The 24,940-nt window shown below is 39.8% G+C and overlaps 1 protein-coding gene across 1 annotated transcript in view; it reads left to right on the top strand.

The window, feature by feature from the left end:
* Positions 1–21,539, top strand: part of LOC121357164 (zinc finger SWIM domain-containing protein 6-like) — a gene marked incomplete at its 3' end in the record, with an annotated part of 64,756 nt that extends 43,217 nt beyond the window's left edge. Inside the window, exons 5-11 of the mRNA XM_041474222.1 lie at positions 7,539–7,628; positions 7,682–7,828; positions 10,418–10,564; positions 12,752–13,012; positions 16,228–16,363; positions 20,694–20,851; positions 21,376–21,539. Coding sequence (XP_041330156.1) covers positions 7,539–7,628; positions 7,682–7,828; positions 10,418–10,564; positions 12,752–13,012; positions 16,228–16,363; positions 20,694–20,851; positions 21,376–21,539 — 1,103 coding nt within the window. The remainder of the gene's footprint in view (positions 1–7,538; positions 7,629–7,681; positions 7,829–10,417; positions 10,565–12,751; positions 13,013–16,227; positions 16,364–20,693; positions 20,852–21,375) is intronic.
* Between the last annotated feature and the right edge of the window lie 3,401 nt (positions 21,540–24,940).

Raw genomic sequence — 24,940 nt, 5'->3', positions numbered from 1 at the left:
TGCTTAACCACAGTTCTGCAGGTGCAGTTCTACCTGGCTACTCTAAAACAAAGAAAAACATTCCTTTTCACTTCCCCCCTCACACTCCTATTCATTGTTGCTATGACTTCCGTCCCACCAAGGTTAGCACATCTATGTTGGTTTCAGCCCTGCTCTCTAGCTGAAATCCCATACAGGTTTAGAGCTCTGAGGGGCAGGAGCTGGAGCCTGACCCTGAGGCAAGAGGCGGTGAACTGCCGACCCTTTGTATAACAAAGGACACTGGGACCTGTGGCTAAGACGGGAGGACTGGACACTGAGAGACACAGCAGGAACTGAGGACCCCCAGACTTTCCCGTGCTTAGACCGTGAGGGTACAAAAGCCCAGAGGTTCCTTTGTTTGGGGTCCCTCCTCAGAGGCACCCAGCTGTTATTTTTTATTTAATATTGCAGCAAGATTAAACTATTTGAAGGATCTGGATGTCAGAGACTCTGCTATGGGAAACCTGGGGTTGAGCCAGTAAGGAAACCTGGTCCAACTCTATGAATATGGGGGGTGTACCTGTGAAGGGGCTTCGGTTCCAGCTCAGGTAGTGTGAGGGTGAGTACCAGAGTGGCTCCTGGATGGTCAGACAGGGAAGTTTCCTTAATACTGCAATGGATGGCTCCAAGCTCTTCAGAATGGATAGGAGAGGAAGTAGAGGTGATGGGGTGGTTCTGTACATTAAAGAGTGTTTTAACTGTATAGAGCTCAAGGATAGTGACGGTAAGGTCAAGTGCCTATGGGTAAGAATCATGGGGAAGGCCAACAAGGCAGAGATCCTGGTGGGAATCTGTTATAGACCACCCAACCAGGATGAAGAAGTGGATGAACTATTCTAGAAGCAACTGGTTGATGTTTCACAATTGTCAGTCCTTGTTCTTGTGGGAGATTTTAACCTGCCAGATGTCTGCTGGAAACTCAACACGGTGGAGAAGAGGCAGTCTAGGAGGTTCCTGGAGTGTGTGGAAGACAGCTTCCTGATACAGCTGGTGAGTGAGCGTACCAGGGGTGGGGCCCTGCTAGACCTGCTGTTTGTGAACAGAGAAGGGCTGGTGGAAGATGTGGTGGTCAGAGGCTGTCTTGGGCACAGTAACCATGAAATGATTTTGATTACTGGTGAAGTAAGGAAGGGGATCAACAAAACCTCAACCTTGGATTTACGGCGGGCAGACTTTGGCATCTGCAGAACACTGGTTCAGAGAGTACCCTGGGAAAGAGTCCTTAATAACAAAGGGGCCCAGGAAGGCAGGACATTCTTTAAGAAGGAAATCTTGAAGGTGCAGGCTGTTCCTAGGTGTCAAAAAGACAAGCCTGAGGGGAAGAAGACTGACTTGTCTGAACAGGGAGCTTTTGCAGGAACTCGGGGAAAAAAAAGAGGGTTTATGACCTCTGGAAGAAGGGGAAGGCAACTCAGGAAATGTTTAAGGATGTTGTTAGGTCATGTAGATAGAAAATTAGAAAGGTGAAAGCTCAAGTAGAACTCAATCTGGCCACTGCTATGAAAGATAGTAAAAAGTGTTTTTATAAATATGTAAGCAACAAAAGAAGGGCCAAGGAAAATTGCCATCCCTTATTGGTCGCAAGGGGGAACATTGTCACCAAGGATGAGGAAAAGGCTGAGGTACTTAATGCCTTCTTTGCCTCAGTCTTTAACAATAAGACTGGTTATCCACAGGCTGCCAGACCTCTTAGCTGGTAGACAGGGACAGGGAGCAGAATAGACCTTCTGCAATCCAGGGGGAGGTAGTTAGTGATCTGCTGAGACACTTAGACACAAGTCTATGGGGCCAGATAGGATTCATCTGAGGGTGCTGAGGGAGCTGGTGGAAGATCTTGCTAAGCCAGTCTCCATCATTTATCATCAGTCCTGGCTAACCATGGAGGTCCAAGGTGACTGGAGGTTGGCCAATGTGACGCCCATCTACAAAAAGGGTCAGAAGGAGGATCCATGGCCTTTCAGCCTGACCTTGGTACCCAGAAAGGTTATGAAACAGATCATCTTGAGTGTAATCATACAACACGTACAGGACAACCAGAGGATGAGGCCCAGTCAGCATGGGTTTAGGGAAAGGCAGGCCCTGTTTGACCAACCTGATCTCCAGGTGACCCTCCTAGTGGATGAGGGGAAGGCTATGGATGTGTCTACCTGGACTTCAGTAAAGCCCTTCATGCTGTCTCCTACAGTATTCTCCTTGACAAGCTGGCAGCCCACAGCTTGGACAGGAGCACTCTTTGCTGGGTTAAGAACTGGCTGGAACCAGAGAACCCAGAGAGTGGTGGTAAATGGTGCCAGATTCAGTTGGTGGCCAGTCACTAGTGGAGTTCCCCAGGGCTTAATATTGCAGCCAGCCCTATTTAATAGCTTTATTGATGATCTGGACAAGGGGGTCAAGTGCACGGTCAGTAAGTTTGCAAACAACACTAAGTTGGGTGGGAGCATTGATCTGCTGGAGGGTAGGAAGGGGCTGCAGAGGGATCTGGACAGGCTGGATGGATGGGCTGAGAACAACGGTGTGAGGTTCAAACAGGCCAAGTACCAAGTCCTGTACTTGAGTCACAACAATGCCATGCAGTGCTGCAGGCTAGAGGCAGATTGGCTGGAAAGCAGCCAATTGGAAAAGGACCTGGGGGTGCTGGCTGACAGCTGGCTGAACATGAGCCAGTGTGTGCCTAGGTGGCCAAGAATGCCAGTGGCACCCTGGCCTGTATCAGAAATAGTGTGGCCAGCAGGACCAGGGAAGTGATTGTCCCCTCTGCACTAGTGAGGCCACACCTCAAGTACTGTGTCCAGTTCTGGGCCTCTCACTACAAGACAGACATTGAGGTGCTGAAGCATGTCCAGAGAAGGGCAATGAAGCTGGTGAAGGGTCTAGGGAGTAAGTCTTTTGAGGAGCAGCTGAGGGTGTTTATCCTGTAGAAAAGAAGACTCAGTGTAGATTGTCTCACTCTTTAAAACTACCTGAATGGAGTTTGTAGCCAGGTGGAGGTAGGCCTTTTCTCCCAGGCAGCCATAGTGACAGGACAACAAGGAATGGCTGTTGCCAGGGGAGGTTCGGGTTGGACATCAGGAATAATTTCTTCACTGAAAGAGTGTCAAGCATTGGAATGGGCTGCCGGGGGGGGGGGGGGGGGAAATTTTGTATATTGGTTTGTGATATTTTGCCACTCTGCTGTGAGGAGCTTCACATTGGAAAGACATGGGTCACAGTCAATGGATCCAAATCAGAACCATACTTTTGGTTTAGTTCTGGAGAAAGGAGGGAGAGAAGGGGATGTGTCAGCCTTCTGAGATCTGGTATAAAAAGATATTTGGTGCCTGGGAAAAAAGAAACAAAAATGTGAGCTGTGTTATAAAACCAGAATATATACAAACAAACACATTTTCTGTTTTGTTTTTTTTTTTTCTTTTCCATTTAATGAGGCATTTGTTCATATTGCAGGTGACATCATTAAATCTAGTTAAACAGGTAAACTTACTTGAGAATGCCAGGAATGTATTTTGGCAAACTTCTGTTGCCAACAGAAGTTACCAGGCTGAGGTCACAAGAAAGGGATTTAGATATGTTCCCCACTAATTAATTACAACTAGCTGCTGTTCATTTTTACATAAGCCTTATCTGTAGTATGGGGTGAGTATGATCAGTAGTTTCCCCATATAAGAGCCATTAGGCAGAAAATAGAGACTCTTTTGAGGGCATTGTAAGCTTTCAGACTGGTGGTGACAGCTTCTATAGAGCAGCATCAGAGTGAAATAGGAAGAACATCCTCCAGGTTCCTTCCTTAAGTGGTTTGTGTGGGGTTTATTAGAAATACATTTGTCCTTGTGTTCATTTGCATAAAAATAGCATGGATTTCTGAGGCTTCCTTTTTAAACCAAAGACTTTTTAAAGGATTTTGGTACTTTGGAATATCTCTTCCATTTTCTGCCTCTTAGATGTACCACGTGCATAGTGAAGCCTCTGAAGAAGGCAAGTGAATTCCTTTGCTTCTAGTAGTGTTTCTGAGATGCAGAAAAAGGCTACTAATTTTGTAGGGGCACACTGTAATCAGTAGTGTGCACTCCACCTTGCTGGATGATTGAAATACTTGCTGCATGTGGTTAAGATATTCCACTTTGCTTTTGCTTCAGTCTGAAATCACTGGGAATCTGGTTACAAAGTATTAAATTGGCTTTTTCAAATTTTTTTTAGATGCTGAGAGGTACAGTGACTCCTTAGTGCCCTAAAGTAATCATTCATTTATAAAATAAATAAGCCCAAGATAACTATTCTACAAGGCTTTCCAATATGCCTCATCTTCTGTGTTGTTTTTTATGTTGCAAGAAATATAGTCCTTTGTCTAGCGCAGTACTGAATGCATTGATGCTTAATAAGAAGAAGCAGTTGTAATGCCATTCAGAATGACTTGGACAAGCTCAAGAAGTAGGCCCATGAGAACATCATGAGGTTCAACAAGGCAAAGCATGAGGTTCTGCACCTGGGTCAGGGCAACCCCTGGTGTCAATATAGGCTGAAGGATGAAAGAATTGAGAGCAGCCCTGCAGAGAAGGACTTGGGGATGCTGGTGGATGAGAGGCTGGACATGAGCCAGCAACGTGTTCTTGCAGCCCAGAATGCCAATCGTGTCCTGGGCTGCATCCAAACCAGTGTGGGCAGCAGGGCAAGGGAGGTGATTCTCCGCCTCTACTCAGCACTGGTGAGGCCCCACCTGCAGTGCTGCCTCCAAATCTGTGGTCCCTGTTACAAATGGAGAGGGGAGAGTTTAGACAAATCCCTGCCTTTCCAGGTTTCTGGCAGTAGACAGCAGCTTTATTGAGGTGGCCAGCACCCCAAAACCCACTCTCACTCTCAAGTTCTTAATAATGACTGATCAGGCCTATTACAACATGAATTATTTATTTGAACAGGCCAAGGAAAACAGACATAAGACTTAAACAGATTACTTACTACACAGGATAACACAAAGAACTACTAGTAGATAAAAATACAGTGCATGATAATAGTAATAAGGGTACCTTATGTTACAGCTAGTGAAGAAATAGTATAGATTAGGAATCAATGTCACTTACCAATGAATGATAGCAGTGTGCAGGGAATCTCCCAATTTCTCTCAGTCCCAGGGAAGTAACTCAATTCTAACATCTTAACATCGAGAAGAACTCTCTACACACTCAGAAAGTGTATAAGAGATTTCCGATTTCATGAAAATCAGTGGTCTTTTATAGTGTCCTGGAGGGGAGGGGCAATTGAATCTGCTTTCGTAGAGAAGCCCCTTTGGGGGTTATCTCCCAAACTTGCCCTAAACCAGGACATATAGTTATAAAAATGCCTGTGCTCTGCAGTCACTAATTTTAGGTTTTCCTTTCTCACCATTCAAGTCAGGATGTGTATTGCTGGCTAAGGAGGTTCTCAGCTGAGATAATTCATCACATGACAAATCATTCTGGTCTAACCTAGCCATATGTTACAGGGAGATAAGCTTTTGCTGTATCAGGGGTGAAAGGTCCTGCCACAGTCCCCAATACAGGAAGGACATTGACCTGTTAGAGCGGGTCTAGAGGGAAGCCACAAAGATGATCAGAGGGCTGGAGCACATCTCCTATGAAGACAGATTGAGACAGTTGGGGCTGTTGAGACTGGAGAAGAGAGGGCTTCAAGGAGACCTTGTAGCAGCCTTCCAGTACTTAAAGGGGGCTTACAGGAAAGATGGGGACAAACTTTTTAGTAGGGCCTGTAATAATAGGACAAGTGGTAATGGTTTTAAACTGAAAGAGGGTAGATATAAGGAAGAAGTTTTTTACAATGAGGGTGATAAAACACTGGCATAGGTTGCCCAGAGAGGTGGTGGATGTCCCATCCCTGGAAATATTCAAGGTAAGGTTGGATGGGGCTTTGAGCAACCTGATCTAGTTTTAAGATGCCCCTACTCATTGCTGGAAGGTTGGACTAGATGACCTTTAAACGTTCCTTCCAACCCAAACCATTCTATGATTCTATTTTATAATTTGACTTTGGGGAGTGAAGTGTGTTGAACAGTGTGTCTAAAGGAAGTCATATGATTTGATTTTAAATTTTTTTTTTTAAACTGTGTTTGTTTTATTTACTCCCATGGCACTTAAAAAAACCAAAACTGAACCAAAAAAAACCACAAAGACAAAATGTCCCAAAAATGCAATCAAAAAACCAACAAGCTGCATGTTCTACTGTATGTAACAACTATGTAGTAATAATGTGCATTAGTGTGGTGGCCCTCTGGTGTTCTGCACTATACCATATCATATTTTCTTGTGGTTTCAAGATCTCTTTGATATTGCTTCCTCATTCCATGTCAGCTTGAATAGCAGTGGACTTGAAGCCTTAAGGATGAAGCTCTGTTTTTCCACTGGCTCCTGTGCTGTGGCATACCGACATACTGAGTTACTTTAGGAATGAATGTAATGTGATGACCCGTGTTTTGGGTATCCATTTTGCATTCTTAGTTAGCAAAAGAATGCTTGAATATGAGAATTCTAATTTCTTGGAAGAACCAGCTGCATTTTTATTCTTTTTTTTTTCAGCCTGTCATGAAGATTACATAATTTAAGCATATTATTTTAATTTTATTATTGGGGCCATCCTGTGCAGGGCCAGGAGTTGAACTTTGATAATCTTAGTGAGTCCCTTCCAACTCAGAGTATTCTGTGATTCTGTGAAATCTCTAGTAGTGTACAAGACATGTTCTTAATGACCAAATGAGCAGTACTTTCAGATGTCTTCATGCTTATGTCAAAGTTCACCCTGAAGAAACAGCTGATTTAGAGAAAAATCTTTCAATTTGAAAATTGTTGCTAAAGACTGATGTATTTATGCCTGCCCTGCTCTATAGTATCAGGAAGCAGGTTCTAAAGTGATGGTACATGTGAAATGCGAGTGCAAATTAGCTTTCCCTTTGAGCTCTGCATACAAAAAATGTAAGACAAATTTTCTAGTGAAACCAAATAACTGAAGTAGGAGCAGCAAAAATATCTTATTCCTATTGCACTGCACAAATCTAGTGTTTACTGGATCTCTACTTCTGCTGGGTTTCAAGTGTGAAGTATATGTTTAGAAAATACATGTCTTACTAATGCACTTATTTGGTTCCTGTAATGTGAAGCTGGAAGTTACATAGCTTTTGTACAAAAATTAGAAGAAAAACTTGGGTAATTTCCTGCTGTAACTTTATGTGAATTTTTGTTTGCTTTTGTCTGATGGGCCATACATTGTGAACTATGGATTTCCTAATAAAAAAGACCCATTTAATGCCTTTTAATTTAGAAGACTGGCTTGATACAGTCTTTAAACTGCTTTGGATGGGCCACACCAGCTCCAAGATTCTGCATGAGGAATTCAGTCTGCCTGGTGTCAGGTATAGTTGGGAAACAAGCAGTGTAGCCTTAGAGGGGAGGAAAAGTATTACAGAATAAAAGTTTGCAATTAGCCATTGGCTGCTGCATTTTTAATAAAAAACCTAATTTAGCAATTTTCTTCAAAATCAGGTGCTCTGTGGATGTGTATAGTCTTAAATCCCCACTGCAAGTTGGAGCAGAAGGTCAGTTGGCTAACACAGCTGAAAAAATGGAATGCAGGCTATTCCAGACATGGAAGCATTGCTATTCCTCAATTATTGTCTCCATTTTAGAACATGTTCCTACAGCCTGTGCGAGGGTGGATGCGTTACGATCTCATGGATGCCCACAAGAAGCACTGAGGCTAGCCATAGCTATTGTTAATACACTAAGAAGGCAGCAGCAGAAACAGCTGGAAATGTTCCAGGCTCAGAAGAAAGGTAAATGCGGGGAAGAGAGAAGGGCAAAGGACATGACAAGGTGACAATAACATCGAACTGGAACTTTGCATGAGAAAACTGCTTTTGAAACTAAAGCAAAAGAGGTTACTTTAATTCTTCAGTCCAAACAATCATAGTGGTAGTGTCACATTCTGGATGTTGGAGGTGTTTTTTAAGCTGGGTTGTGAGCTCTGCAGGGCAAGGGCTCTGTTCTGCCTTCTGCAATATGTCTAACATGATGGGGCCTTTATTCCAATCAGAGGTTTTGGTTGCACAGTGTAAATATTCATCTTGTGTAATTTATAGGCTCTTAAACAGATTTGCATTTGGAATGTCAGGTATTTAAAATAATTTTTTCTCCTCTGATGTGTAATTTAGCAGACCTATATATTTCTGAGGTGGAAGCCTAAAGTTGACAAGGCAAAGTCTGCACTACAGAAATTTATCCAGTTTGGCAGTTTCTTCCAAAAGTCTTTGATGATGCTTAAAACTTTAGTGGATTCACAGCACTGGAAATCAAATTTTTGAAATACTGTCTTTATAAAATGTTCTGTGGTGCTCCCACTACCCCTATTTTCTGAAGGAGCATTCTTCCAAAAATAATCCTTCACTGAACTTTGTCATAGGTTTGGAGAGGTAGTGAAAGAAGAAAGGAGTGACTTTGTGGTTAAAATGCATGTGGAAAAATTAAAATAACATTCTCAGCTACTACAAGAAAACCTTTAATTCAAATTTTATTTTAGATCTTTGTTGCTACTTTTAACTATGTGTATCCTCCTGCATTGTAGGCAAAAATACCAGTGTGAAGTCACATGTGTAAATTTTTTAACTGTATGTACAGCTGTTTTCCCAGAAATGTTCATTTAGAAATTGAAGACAAGGTAGATACCCGACTGAAAAAAAATTATTATTTGGCAGTTCCTATGTGCCTTCATTTCACAATACCCAAGGAAGAAATTTTGAGCACTATTGTGGATCCTAGATTTCAACAAAACTTAAAAGCACTTTGCATTACTACTTAGGAGAAATTTTTAGTCTTTTTATCATGTAATATATCTTTCCTTAACATGAAGTTTGTAATTTCTATGTTGTTACTCACTGCTTTGTTTCAGTTTTTTCACTCTTATGTTTGAAATTTAAACAATTTTGTTTTAATAGTGAAAAATATGCTTGTCTTCTTTATAAGCAGAATAATTCTGCAGCTACAGTTTCAGTTCAGCAACCACCACATGCTTCTACTTAGCTTTCATTCATATGACTGATTTGACATTCATGGAACCAGTTGCATGATTTAAAGTTAAATCTCTGTATGAATGGAGTATTGAAGCCTTCGTTTGGCATGACACAAGTGAAGCTCATAACTAGACATAATAGATTAAATGGAATATAAGTGAGTCAGTAAGGTCATTGATATTAATCCTTTTTGGTAATATTATGTTCTTCTTAATGTCATTTTTAGCACATGCTATTTGTTAGTAAGACAATTATTTACTACTTTGTTGTTCATATTACATATCAGTTGATTCTTTTAAAAAAGCCACTGTCCTGAACACTGAGTTCAACAGTGTGGCTGTTTCATTTTGTAGCTCCACACATTTAAAGGCAAGAAGCAAGCTTTTAAAGCTTTGTGATAATACTTATGATTACTCAGAAAGATGGCACTTTGTGAACGAGAGAGCACAGAGGCAGGTACAAGTTAGTGTGTAATAAGCAGAGAAACAGAGCATCTGTAATGGCTTGTATACAATTTTTAAATAGTCACCCATAATGCACCTGAGCTCTCATAGTTCAGTTGTGTATGTGTCTAGTAGAAAAAGCTGGGGAGTTGAAGGGGAAATACTGCCATAAGATTCTTAATTTATAAAGGGATTTATCTGTAGCATCTTTTACCACAGCAACACTTCCTTCAATTCATTGTGCTAAACAATTTTTTTATGTTGCAACTGATTGATGGATGAGGGCTACAAAACAAAGTATCCATGAAGGTATTTGTTGACTGAAACTTTAGAATGACAAAAAATGCACTTAAAGAACAAATTTTTAAATTTTATGCCTCATTTAAACACATTATCCTTTTTTTTTTTCCTTTTTTTATTAGGAACTATCATTGTGAGTTTATTGCTTCAACATTTATTCAGATGCAATAAGTTCATAATTTATTTATTAAAACTGAACATTTCAGAATATTTTATTTCAGTGCAATCAGCTTCACTTAAAATGTGAAAATGGCACTGCATCTTTTGAATGAGGAAACAGTGGTGAATATTTTACCAAAAAAAGTCTTTGCTATAATTTTTCAGCAGATATTTCAGAAGTTACTGGTATCAAGTTAGAGATTTCAAAAGATACTGCAATTGAAAATTTTGACCCATAATGTGCTTCGCTAGTGCTTGAAATGTTTGGCCTTTGTCCATTTTCTTTTTTTCCTCTTTTAACATATTTACAAAGGACAATTAATTCACACTGAGAGATATTATTTTTTCCTTCTAAGCAGAAGAGCATTTTAATCAGTTTTACTTCTATATATGTTTTGAGGGGATAATACACACTCTCTTTCCCTCCCTCCTCCCTCCATCTTTTCTGTCACAGAACTTCTTCAAATAGGAGTAACCTCAATAACAAATCTTGAAGGTTGGGTGGGACATCCTTTGGATCCAATTGGCACCCTCTTCAGTAGCCTGATTGAAGCCTGCAGGGTAGATGATGAGAGCTTCCATGGATTCTCAGACTTCACAGGTAAGGCCATGCAAAGGGAGCAATCTTCTCTAAATCTTCAGTAACCAGAGACATTTTTCTACCTTACCTTTCCCAATTAACATCAAAGCCAGTGTCTTTATAGTATAAGAACTCACATTTACATTCCCTAAGAAAACACAAGGTAGTGAAAATGTTTAAAGTAAAACTGTTATATGAAGCCTTCAAAAATTACCAGTTGCTCATTCTTGAAGGCAATTCAGTATTTTACACTTGAAATAAAACTGAATGAGTTTATAGCAGCAACCCTCTTTACATACATTACTCTATCCACTTTTGGAGAAATTACAGGAAATCACAGAATTGTTGAGGTTGGAAGGCTTCTCTGGATATCGTCTAGTCCACCTATGCTGATCAGAGCAGGGTCACCTAGAGCAAGTTGCCCAGGACTGTGTCCAGCTGAGTTTTGAACAGTCCCAAGAATGAACACCACACAACCTTTCTGGGCAACCTCTTAGTGTTTGACCATCCTCACAGTAAAAAAAAATTGGGTTTTTTATACTCAGATGGAATTTCCTGTATTTCACTTTGTGCCCATTGCCTCTTGTCCTGTCACAGAATACCATTGAGAAAAGTCTGTCTCTATTTTCTTTACATTCTCCCATTAGATATTTGTATATTTTGGTAAGATCCTCCTGAGCCTTTTCTTTTCCAGACTAAACAATCCCAGCTGTCTCAGTATCTCATATGGGAGATGCTCCAGTCCTTTAATCATCTTTGTGGCCCCTCACTGGATCTGCTCCAGTAGGTCCATGGGGAGCCCAATACTGAACATGGCACTCCAAGTGTGGGCTCACCAGTGCTGAGAAGAGGGGAAGGATCACCACCTCCGATCCTCCTATGTGGTCCAGGATATTATTTGACTTCTTAGCTACAAGTGTACATAATACTTCAAAGTGATGACAAAACACTTAAAATTTATAACATACATGGTCTATAAAGTACATGGTTTATAAAGGTTATAAATTGGAAAATAGCATTGTAGTATAGATACATGATTTCGGACAGGATGTATATGCCCATTCTAACTTCACTATTGCTTCTCAGGAGCTTAACTGATTTATTCCTTATTCTCAGCCTCTTTCCACCTCTGTGGTAGTTTCTTATCACCTTCTGTGTGGTCAGAAACTTGAGTCATTCCTCTACCTATAGATCCTTTATATGTACATCCCAAATCTCCTTGGGGCTTTTTGTCAAAACTAATTTTATTCAATTAGATTTTCTTCAATAAACTTCTAATCCCATATCCACCAATTCTGGAAGAACTTTAATTAAAAGAAATCAGATTCTTTGCAATTAGAAAAAAGAACCCAAAACAACCCCATTAAATAAATGTAGTGTGTGTTGAAATGTAAATTCCCCCTACACTCATATATGCAATCTACTAAATGCATTTTGCCATCTCATTTGCTGCAGCTGTCCATCTCTTTACATCTGTACATTGCAACTTTTGGTTCCTAAACTAGACTGTAAACTGCTAGAGGTTGATATAGCATTTTGTCATATGGTGTATTGGTGAAGTGCCAAATCAATCAGTAATACTCTTTAAAGCAATTTATGGCTTGGTCTGTGTGGAATTTACAAGTAATTTTTACTAAAAGTAGCATTTCTAGTGCTAATAAAAGTCAGAAACATTGTGTGTTTATCATAAATGCAACTAACAAATAAAAATCATGAAAAGAGCTTTAGCAAACAGAATGCTTTAAAATTGTGGAGTTCCCAGGCCTACTGTATTTGCATAATCCTAATAGCTTCAACTGAAATCTATGCAGGTGTATACGCACCTTCCCTTTCCACTTATACAACATCAAAGCTTTAAGGAGATACAGAAATGGGTTAGGGGAAAAATTGAAATAGATCATCCAATGTTTGCCTTATTAACACAAAGCTGGAGAAACTGCCTTTCTCCAAATCAAGCAGTTTAAAATGAAAACTTTTATTTTTACTAGAGTGGTTTTTTTAAAACCTAATTGTTTTGTGTATTTCTGTGATGTGAAATTGGATCAGGTAGTTTATACTGGATGATTGGATATTGAGATTGCACTCATAATTTAAATATTTTTTTTAAATGGATACTGACAGAGGAAGAATTTGAAAATGTGGCATTATAGGCAGATTATGGATTTTAATGATTTCCTGATGTGTTGTTCTTTGTGTCGCTCTTTACAGAGAACATGGGGCAATGCAAATCTCTGGAGTACCAGCACCTGCCTGCACACAAGTTTTTACAAGAAGGGGAATCATATTTAACGCTGGCTGTGGAAGTAGCATTGATAGGGCTGGGACAGCAACGAATAATGCCAGATGGCTTGTATGCACAAGAGAAGGTTTGTCGAAATGAGGAACAGCTCATTTCTAAACTACAGGAAATTGAATTGGATGATACTCTGGTGAAGATTTTTCGAAAACAAGCAGTCTTCCTATTAGAAGGTAGCTCAACATAGATGCTAACTGCTTTTAAAAACTGTCTTCACTTACACAAGCCCACGGAATTAGTATTCCAGTGGAAACTACCTTATATACTTAAGATGTTTTTTGATGTAGAACTCCAGCAAAATTTTATTTCCAATCTCTTATGAAAATCAAATGTACTTCAGATATCACATAACTGTAGAGATAAGACATCTACTAACCTATAGGCCTTTATTTTTATTTTTTATTGCATTTTCTTCTTTAGATTTGTTCAGTATCCTAATTATACAAGCCAGACTCACAATTTAATAATATAGACATCAGTTATCATCAACAGCTCTTGGGTAGTAAATTTCAAAATGTCATTTGTATCCTGAAAAATGACTGGCAGCTTTGTAAATGTATGAAGATTTTTACCTCCATTCCCCAGTGAAGAGCTCAGAAAATTCACTTAAATTTGCTGTGACAGAAATATAACATTTCCTTTGTAGCAATTAGGAATATGAGTTGCCTCTGAAGTTTGTATCATACCTGAAAAGTGAAATATATGGGCAAATATTAAGGCTTATGGCCTAATCTTGTGACTAAATTTTGATTAAGACAAATAACTTGTTTTTGGGAATTGCAATTGTGTATTGCAATAAAATCTGTACCAAAAAGTGCATGCTTTTGCCTTAGCTTTTAAAAAGGCTTGACATATAACACTTAAGCCTTATGTTCAAAGAGTAATCTTGTGGGTTCTAAGATTGCTATTCTAGTTTTTGGGCATTTTTAACTGGAGGGAAAAACTTTAAAGGAACTAAGTATCTAAAGGTGTGGTCCAAGTTTTCAGTGCTTTCTCAAGGGATGGTGGGGAGTTTGATACTGCTCTAGGTAAGTTGTGAAGATTGTTACATAGCAGTCAGGTTTTGCTTTCTTTCTGTAAGACATTTGTCTTTTAAAACTATTTCTTTAATGGAAGAGATGCACTATGTTGTTTAGGGTTCTCAGCTTTGAGTCACTATTATTGCCCAGATCCTTAAAGACTTTGGTACCTACTGGTGGTACCATTTGAAACTGTAGAGAAGCTGTACCATAAGGAGAGTTGCTGCTTTATGGCCTTTGGACAAGAACAGCTTCTTGCTGGATCCAGCTATTCACCACCATAGAGGGATCCTATGGATTATAAAATCAATTTGCCTTATCTGTTTATTGGTCAGGATGCTGTATGAAGAAAAGGCAGGATTTTTCTCAAGTATTCTCTGATACTTCTAGTTTAAAACTGTGATCAGTGATATACTTTTTTTCTTAGAGTAGTAAACAAGTGATCATAGCAGGAAACCTGCTAAAATAGCTACCTACAAAATTACTGTGGTGAGCAGCATGCAACAGTGGCCTTGCATTACTGTGTTGAGAAATCTGGCTTTTCTGCAATAACTTCAGTTTACTCCAGGTTAGGCAGAAACTGCCAGATCACATGGAGGTAAACATCTGCAGTGATTTACGATTCTAATCATATCCATTGTGGTTTTATAGTTGACCTTCTGTAGGTATAATAAAGAAAGTTTAATCCAGTGTTAGGCTAATTTCTATGCTGTTAATGCAGGTTAATGCAGATTAATGCATGCTGTGTGTAGATACCATTTGAATGCATGTGAAAGCAGAACATAAAACTGTGTTGTAAGAACTGTTCTATTTTTTTGCTTGACTGCTAAGTTAATGGCAGAATATATTTTCATATAAATGTTTCATCATTTATTCTTAGTCTTCTAACTGAGTTTCTGAATGGACCACCAACTGGCAAAGACATGAAATGGCTTCTTTCATACAAGCAATGCCAGCTAGTTTTGAACAGCTTTCAATTTAAAATGATTGAGACGCACTGTCACCTACTGAATCATCATTGATGTTTCCATTGTGATTAGCTCCAGCCTTCAGAAATGCCCACCTATGGAGCTCAGAATTTTTTTCATGCCTAGTGATTTTTACCTTTGCATTTTGTGCTAAGGCACCAGTCAAAAACATTGATGAAACAGCTGTGCTGGTCTAAGTTGTTAACATTTCTCTCTCATGGAGTTAGTCATCCCATGCAGCAGAAGTGATTTCATAAATTTTGAGAGTACTCCTCATCTGCTTCATTGAAGGGTCAGTCATGTTAGTTTGAACCACAGACAGAAACTGATACATGTGACTGCAATGAAGAAGTGTGTCACACAGTCATTCATCCATCCAAGTGTGGTGGGTTGGAATCTCTAGTAGAGGAGGAAGTGGTAACTTCTAGGATTGCTGGCTGCTATTTGTGCAATAATTGTCCAATAATACTTAATTTAAGAGTCTTATTCTGTATCTTGTGATGTTTAACATCTGAACCTCTAGCCACTGAAGTAAAAAACTGCTTGACACAATGTTCCTATTAATAAGAATAACAGTCTTAAGGTTGCAGGAAAAATGCAAAAATGGAATTCCTATGCACTATGAATAATCAGAACTCAGCAGTTTCATGCAATTTTTTTTAAATTGTCATTTCTGTTGTCATTCTTAACACTGTTGTTATGAAGTACTGCACTGAGTGTGAGCAAAATCTATTGCCCAAACAATGGGAATAGTTTCCCCACAACAAACATAATTTTTAAGACTGTGTGGCAAAATAGACTAACAAAAGCAGCTTTGATGCAAGATCTGACCTAGTCTTCTCTGGAGACCAAGTCTAGACCAAAGGGTTATTTAAATGCCTAATGTGAGGTGAGACATTAATAATAAGGATCAGGTGCTGCTGGACTGATTAGTCATGTAAATTCAATTAAAAATACCTGTTTTTCCACTGTAGCCACTTTTTTTTTTCCTGTGGATTTGTGATAACACAATTATGAACCAACAGAGGGTGCATAGGAATTCATGTACACTATATAACTACACAGAGGCAAAGCTAGGATTATCACCTTCTACTTTTGCATACCATAGATTTGCTGAATGAGCACCATGGAGCCCTGGGACCATTCTGTCATTTGTATGTGCATTGGTAGTGTGCTTAGTACTATACAATTTGCAATGTGTCTTGTTGTCTCAAAGAATAGATGGCATTTAATATACCTGTAATATATTTCACAGACGTATCAATAGAACTTTACCTTTTGTACAGCACGCTGTCTCTGAATACCAACTCTAACTCATGGTGTAATGAATGGGTTCTAAAGGTCCAGAAGTTGAGTTTTAACAGTCTGTAAAGACTGATATTCTCTTTTTCTTTCCCACAGCTGGACCATATAGTGGTTTAGGTGAAGTCATCCATCGAGACAGTGTTCCAATGCACACATTTGCCAAGTATCTCTTCACCTCTCTCCTACCTCATGATGCTGAATTGGCATTCAAAAGTGCACTGAGAGCCATGCGGTATGTATTCATAAGTCATCTAGAAAGAACACAAGTAGCTGTTTGAAAAAGGGGAAAAAGCTTGGTAGTCAAGACCTAGCCTTTTTTTCTAAAAGCATTGTTCTGTTTAAGGAGAAATTACTTTGGTTTTGTCATCTGTAAAAGCAATTGATGTCTGTACTAACTACAGTATAATTCATAAATGTACAATTAGTGTTTATATACAACTATAAAACAGCATTCTATGTTACAAATCCTTCTAGAATTGCACTATTGGTACTTGTGGTTTTGTATTGAACAACAGCTTTAGCACATGTGTGTGTTCATTTACCGATGTGGTTGCGTGTGTATAATGCTAGTGGCAAGGAAATGAGCAGAGGCATCCCACTAGCAGTCTTAGGATCATCTGCTGCTTAGCTGCTTCCCCTCACTTAATACACTGATCATGATGTCATATGGTCTGAAATATCCCTTTTGTCAGTTTCGGTCACCTGTCCTGGCTGTGTCTCCTCCTAACTTCCCATGCACCCCCAGTCTCTCTCCAGAGTGGCAGTACAAATAGCAGCAAAGGCCTTGGCTCTGTATAAGCCCTTCTCAGCAATAACGAAAACATCTCTATATTATCAGCCCTGTGTTCAGCACAAATCCAAAACACAGTCCCATACCAGCCACTGGGAAGAAAATTAACTCTATCCCAGCCAAAAGTAGCACACTCTAGAAAGCCAAATGAAGAGGAAATAGTCACACGTTCAAAGGACTAAATGGGAAGGCATGCATAAGAAAAAACATAGCTACCATCAAGTCAGGGCAAAGGTCTGCTTAGCCTGTTTGGGTTTTTTTGCCTCCAAGAGTGTCTAATAGTGGATGTTAGGGGAGGAATGTAAGAAATATGATAAGCAACTTTGCATACTTGCTACTTACAGTTAGAATTTTTGAATTTGAAATTTTAGAATTAGAATTTTAAAAAGATCAGTTTTATAAAGTACACTTGTATCCTTGCATTCAATTTCAGTCACTACCTTAAAGTGTTTCTCAGAGATTGTGGGGAGTTTTCCTCCTTAAACTAAACAACTGAGACCACATTAAAAGGCTAGAATAGACATCTATGAGTAGCTTTGCACAGTGCACCGAATGCTTCAGTGAATGTTATGGCAACATGCCATTCCTCTTGAAAAAGTGTTTGGGCTTTCCCCAGAAACAAATCATAACTGATAACTTCTTTTCTGGAAATTTCCTTTCTCAACTGGAAAAACAAGCAAGGCACTGAAAAATCCAAATCTCTAGTTGATTATGGGGAGCTCCAGCCATCTTTTGGCTTGAAGTTGCCATTGCGGCCAAAGAAATTACTTCTCAAACAGAGCAGTATAAGAAAGAGTTATCTGTTTGTTTCTAGCTGGTAAAATCACAGGAGACATCAGCATAATCAGGGCTGTTCTCCATAGCTCTCTTGGCATCACTTTTAAGGCAGATGGGCGTTCAGCTTTTTAATATTATTTACTTATGCATTTTTAATATTTTGTAATATATTTGGCACTCTTAAGAAATGTGGACTGCTATCTTGAACTTTGAACTGTGGTGACAGAAGATGCAGACACTTTCTATTCCATGTCTGTCTGTGTTCCTTGAAACTTCTCAAAAATTCTTATAAAGAATGTTAGTTACTTTTTCCATTCACGCCAAAGTGATACTTCAGTATACAAAACACTCCTGATAAAAACCAAATTAATAACTAACTAAACCTAAATGTTCTTTTGAGGTGGGGAAGGAAGAAAGAAAACAGGAAGATTGAATGTTATAGTGGGTTGACACTGACCAGACAGCAGGCACCCACCAAGGCCACTCTCTCACTCCCCTCCACAGTTGGACAGGGGAGAGAAAATTTAACAAAGGGTTCATGGGTTGAGATAAGGACCAGGAGAGATCGCTCATCAAATACCATCACGGGCAAAACAGGCTCAATGTAGAGATATGCACTGAATTTATTACACTAACAAAATCAGAACAGGATAACGAGAAGTAAAATAAAACCTTAAAAACACCTTTCCCACGATCCTTCCTCCCTCCAGCTCTGCCTCCTACCCCAGAAGCACAAGGAGACAGGGAATGGGGGTTATGGTCAGTTCATCACCTGTGTCTTCTCCTGCTGCTCAGGGAGAGGAGTCATTCCCCTGCTCTACTGTGAGGTCCTTCCCATGGGAGACAGTTCTCCTTGAATTTCTCCAATGTATCTCACGAACAACAGTTCTCTGCAAACTGCTGCAGTGAGTCCATTCCACAGGCAACAGTCCCCCCCAAACTGCTGCAGTGTGGGTCACTCTTCCACGGGGTGCAGTCCTCCAAGGACAGGTTGCCCCAGTGTGGGACCCTGTCTCCAGGGGACTCCCTCGAGGTCATAGCCTTCTCTCAGGCATCCACCTGCTCTGGCACGGGGCTCCTGCATGGGTTGTGGGTAGAACTCTGCATCCCCATGGACCTCCATGGGCTTCAGGAAAGCAGCCTGCTTCACTGTGTTCTTCACTATGGGCTGCAGAGGAATCCCAGCTCTGGGGCCTGTACCATCTCCTCCCCCTTCTTCTTCACTGACCTTTGTGTCTGCAGAGTTGTTCTTCTCACATGCTCTCACCCCACTCTTCTCTGGCTGAAATTATAACTGTGCGACAATTTCTGGTTTTCTTTCTTAAATATGTTACTACCATTTCTAGTTGACTCAACCTTGACCAGTGGCACATCCATTTTTGGAGCGACCAGGGACTGGCTTTGCCGGATGCTGTGGAAGCTTCTAGCAGCTTCTCACAGAAACCACCCCTGTAGCTCCTCCACTACCAAAACCTGGCTGTGCAAACCCAATACAAATGTATGTCTCATGTTTGTGAGGTGGAATGGATCAGAAGAGGGAAATTTAACTATCTCTTCCTTTATGACATGGGTAAAATGTTTCCACATAGAAATCTGCATGGCTGATCATGCTTTTAGAAGTCAAACATATTTCTTTCTTCACTTGAACATTTATGAAAGAAGATAACTTCCCAAGACAACAGCTAGTTGCTCTCCAGACATAAGTGTTTAGTGTCAGTCTACACAGGTCATTGACCCATGATGGCAACTCTGGAGTATTTTGCCTCTCTGCATTCAACATCATCTGTTGCAATTGCTTTTTTTTTTTTTTTTTTTTTTTTTTTTTTTTTTTTCTTTTAGTGTGTGGAGCACTCAATATGAAATCAATAGAATTTGAGACCATAAGGCCTTTCGTGCATGCACCTCAGGGCTGCAAGGACAGAGTGTGCTATCCTTGATGGTCACTTTTGTCTACAGTTCTCTGCTTGCAGCACTGAAACATATGGAGTACAGCCTTGGAGAATGTGGATCTGCAGTGACCTAGTTGACTGTTCACTTGGAGTATGAACTCAAATATTTGGCTTCGTTTGGCTGATTCCCTGTTAAGCCTGAATTTCAACCCAGGCTTTGTGACTCAGCCTTTAATGGTGATGTTTAATCACAAAGTAGCTTTGCTAAAACCTAACTAAATAATTGATGTTTCAGAGGGCAAAAAAGTGAAGAATGCTAAATCTGCTTGTGCTTGTTATAATGTTCCCTAATCTTGCCAAAATTGCATGAAAGCCACCAATTCACAACAGCATTTCTTTTCACAGCAAAGGAACATAGAAGCTGGCAATGAAATTCAGTGACAGGAAATTTTCCTTTCATGATCTTTGTCCATTTGCTGTTACTCATAACCTAATAATCCTTTTTGCATTATGTTAGTTAGGATTTTTCCTGTTTGTTGAAACTATTTAATAATGCATTTTGTTCCTCCCCCTTTTGTGCTTGGAAAAAATCAGCTGGGGAATTTATATGTATTTTATTTTTGCATATATAAAGCTATATAGAGGTGTCCTCCTTCTTCCCCTCACTTTATATAATGAGCATGAGGCCATATGGTCTGAAATATCCCTTTTGCCAGTTTGGGTCCCCTGTCCTGGCCGTGTCTCCTCCCTACCTCCCATGCGTCCCCAGCCTCCTTGCCAGCTTGGCAGTGCAAAAAGCAGCAAAGACCACAAATCCAAAACATAGCCCCATACTAGCCACCATGAAGAAAATTCACCCTACCTCAGCCAAAACCAGCACAATGACTTAATTGCCCTGTGAATTCTTACAGATGCCTGCTGATGTAGGCATGTTTGGCAAATGGACTTTTAAGATTCCCCAAGAAAAGAAGTGGTTTTCCAGTATCTTTATACCCAAAACTGCACATTTAATAAACAAGGTCAAGTGTTCTTGCAGCTTTAGTTTTGCTTATGAGTAACCTAATATAATAATGATTTGATGAAAGAGTATTTCTTTCTTATTCCAGGTTGCTAGTATTGGAATCAATGGCTCCTTTGGGAGATACATCCCGTCCACACCATATTGCATCAGTTGTTCCAAACCGGTATCCCCGCTGGTTCACCCTAAGTCACATCGAATCCCAGCAGTGTGAGCTGGCATCTACCATGTTGACAGCAGCCAAAGGTACATTGCTGTCAATTACATACTCAACTAAGTGCATGCTTTTAATATTTCATTAAATAAACAGATTATAAAACTTCTGTTTAGGAATTCAAATCACAGCCTGACAGGAGCTTGAAATAGGAAAAACAAACTGAACTGACTTAAACCTGTCACTTAATTTTCTAGAAAAGTGGTTAAACTAGTTACATAGTAACCAGATGGGTTTGATTTGAGGCTGATGAGACAGCTTTTTGTTCTTCTGACACAATATAGACTGGGAAACCCAGGAGTAGACAAATCACTTCTAAAATTCACAAATCGAGATGACTTTTGGCCATGTACTACACTAACACCATCAGGCACCAGAGGAATTTGTGGTCTTGTATCTTTTGTTCATGTAATTTCATTATGGAATGTTTATAAAATTAAAATGTGCATAACTGAAACATTGTACTATTTCATAGCAAAGGCAAGCTCAATTATAATGCATTTCTGTCTGTTTTGGAAGCTTGTTCTGTTTTGGTGATTCTGTTTGCACCTTGCAGGTGATGTTCAGAGGCTGGAAACAGTGTTAGAATCCATTCAGAAAAATATCCACTCCTCATCACACATCTTCAAACTTGCCCAGGATGCATTTAAAATAGCAACACTCATGGACAGCTTGCCAGATATCACTCTTCTGAAAGTTTCTCTGGAGTTGGGCCTTCAGGTATTTCCTTCGTTCATTATTATTACAGTAGAAGACAGGAATTTGACCCTGTGTTGGTGGGTACAGCTCTTTAAGTCACTGAGGAGCCTCTCAAAGACCCTCTTTGGGCTTTGTCTGGAATTTTTTTATTCTGTTTTCTGATGTAAAGCACAGTTAACTGGTAAATACAGAGCAAGGATCTGTGCAGTCCCTTTGTGCAATTTGAGTGGAAGAGAGAGCTTGGAGCAGCTGGCTGAAGGGCATTCCTCTGTTCAGGGGTAAGAAAGGACCAGTACAATGGGTTTGGGTGTATATGTAGGGATGGCTAGAGAGCAAAACTATTCTGCTTGCCAGAAATAATAGTATCATTGAATAGTTTGGACTGCAAGGGACCTTTAAAGGTCATCTAGTCCAACCCCCTTGCAATGAGCAGGGACATCTTCAACTAGATCAGGTTGCTCAGAGCAACCATCTATATGGCCTTCCTCTGGACTTGCTTTTGCAGATCTTTTCCATGGCCTTGAGAGGTTTCTTGTCATTCCTCCCATTTTCCCTTCCTTTACCTCAAATTACATTTTGTAGGTGCTTGATGAATTACTAGAGGAAGCCAAGGTAAATTATAATGACCTGTTTCAAGGCAGACTGTACCTCTCACTTCTTCCATCAAATCCTGCACTCCACAAGCTGTGGGATGATTATCTGTATCAGTCTCAGCTTGATGTGTGCAAGAACCTCAGATCAGTTTTCAGGCTCTTATGAGAGACTTCACAGGTTGAAAGGAGACAGATAAGTTTTTAGGTATCTGGAGTAATATTGCCTTACACTGATGAATCTTGGGGTTTGCACAGTTCATTTCAACAAAACTAAATCTCTTCATCTTTCTTCAGGGAATTCTTGAAAACAAGAAAAAACAAAACCTCAAAAAATTCAAAGATCAGAAAATAATTTATTACTCTGCTTCAGTAAACAAAGATAAGACTTCTGGGGAAAGGATATTATCCTGGTTGCTTCTCATGCCAAAGAAAGCTACTATTTGACTATTCTAGATTTTCAGAAGCTAAAGTCAGAAAGCTGAGATTGTGTGCTTTGTTAGCCTTTCCTCTTCTGAAGATTGCTGTGGAAATCTGCTCTCTTTTTTTTCCTTCACATCACATTTCTGGCTTAAATGTTTGTTTACTTGAGAAAGATTCTTATGATTGACTCGAATGTCACCTCAAGCATTTACCAAGTATCATTCAGTGGTAGCAGCACACTTTGGATATCACTGTGTTCATGGATACCCCTGTGTGGATGATGGTGTCATCAGAATCTCTTCAGTAAGATCTAGTGAAAAAAATATCATGAACCTGTACTTTCTTGTAAATCCAGTGTTTGGAATAAACTGGTGTAGAACATATCCACTGTCAGCCCCAAACTTACTAAGGTGGTTTAAAAACCTTAAAGGTAGTTTGCTTTCCAGAAGGAAGATGCATATAAGTTTTCTGGTAGTAACTCACAGCTATATAGATTTCTACAGTAACATTTTTCCTGTAGAAGTCTTATAGTGTCAGCAATGTCTTCAGTGGTCTACAGATGCTTTCCCCTCTCCTGCCTTCCGACCTAATGGCAATTTGATTGCCTATGTTCTCTATCTAGTAACTGACTGCTTATGACATCTGCCCTATAAAACTATTTCTCCCCTCACAGGACAAACTGAACAGCAGTGTCCTCACCAGACCAACTTGTCATTGTTGGGCTGAGGAGGTGATAACAACAATTTCACAACTCTGTCACTGAGATTTCCGTGACAGAAAAGCTTCTTATATTTGTCTAGACTTGGGAGTAATATTTGGACTCCTGGGTTCTTTCTCCCTATTTCCAATGGCAGCATGTGTTATGTGAGTCAGCAGAGGGAAGGCATTTAAACTAGCTGTGGGAAATGTGGCCAAATGGACATGGAACATCTCAGGTGTATTCTGTCCTTCAGAACCTTACTGGTGCAGACACTCTGAGATCTGCAGGTACAGGAGGGGCTTCTGTTTCTCCATTTAACTGCTGCATGCTACATCAATGTCAGTGTTACCACACACACACTGACAGGTACTGCTGGCAGAACTGCTGAGCAAGTTAGTGCAGGTGATCACTTGATGCGTATTTGGCGAGTGTGCTGGTTTTAACACCAGCCAGAAGTTAAACTCCAAATAAGCCATTCCCCTTCCCTCACCCTGCCCAGTAAGGGAGGGACAAAAGCAGACTATTGTTTGAGATAACGATTTACTGAAAGCACAACTCAATGGAATAAGACACACAATAACAATAGCAATATTGATAGCAAAAGTATGCTAAAAGAGAAGGTGTTTTACCTACAAAAAGGTGTTCATTGCCATGGTGGGTGGTTACAGGCTCCTTAGGAGGGATGGGCAGGGCAGGTAAGGCGGGGGGTGGCTGACTCTGTAATGGAGGGGATGGAGTGTGAATGGGTGTTTTAAGGTCACTTGAAGAATCCCTGGCAAAGGTATCAACAAAAACAGGTTTCATATAAAAACAACAGCATGACAAAGTTTGTGGCAAGGTTCACTCTACTACTTACTAGATAGATAAAACACACAGAGAAAAAAGCGAACAAAAATACAAAATCAATCAATCAAAACTAAAATAAACCCAAAATTATCTATGTGGAGGCTGGGGGGGGCAGACAAAAGGATAGGAAAGGGTAAAGATAAAAAGGTATATGATCTAAAGGCCCAAAAGCACTTAATATGACTTAAACTTAGCAGCACTTAACATCATTTAACTTAAACAATTACTGTTATAAAATTTCGATAGCCAAACCAAATTTTATTTCTATATCTTTTATTTTAAAGCAAGCAGCACTGGATGGCTAGGGAGTCACTGCTCAACTAACAGCACACACCACTTACAAGTTCGGCAAAGTATATATACTGTTTTTAAACCTACAAAGCATTTTCCAATGTGCTTGGTTAGTCTGAATCAGAAAATATCAATAAGCTGGGATCAGCAATTTCATAATCTTTCCAGGTGGTCATTGGCTTCCTGTCCTTCTTGTGGTTTTCTGGAGGGAGGCCTTACAATGGTGTCTGATACATGATTTTGTCAAGTGCATCAAGCTTTTTATTATACATAAGCATTTAGTTGCTTTGTTGCAATATCTCTTAGCTTTACCACAACTTTGTCTCTTTTATTCTAAGCACCAGTCGTCTTGCTACCTCATCTCTTTACTATACTTCTTCTATTTCGATGCTTTATTTGGCTATTTGGTCAGAAAGTTTCAAAACCGTTCTTTGTAGCTATCCCAGGGAATGCATCCGTTTTTGACACAGCAGATACAAGCATTTGCTCATTCCATTGCCAACTGACACGAATCACAAAAACATTTTTCATGTTACTTAAGTCAAAGTGTTAGCGTTCAGGAACACATAATC

This window comes from Pyrgilauda ruficollis, unplaced genomic scaffold, assembly GCF_017590135.1.
Source record: "Pyrgilauda ruficollis isolate IOZ18807 unplaced genomic scaffold, ASM1759013v1 scaffold318, whole genome shotgun sequence".
Classification (NCBI taxonomy): Eukaryota; Metazoa; Chordata; class Aves; order Passeriformes; family Passeridae; genus Pyrgilauda; species Pyrgilauda ruficollis.
This window is presented reverse-complemented; position numbering and strand designations above follow the sequence as displayed.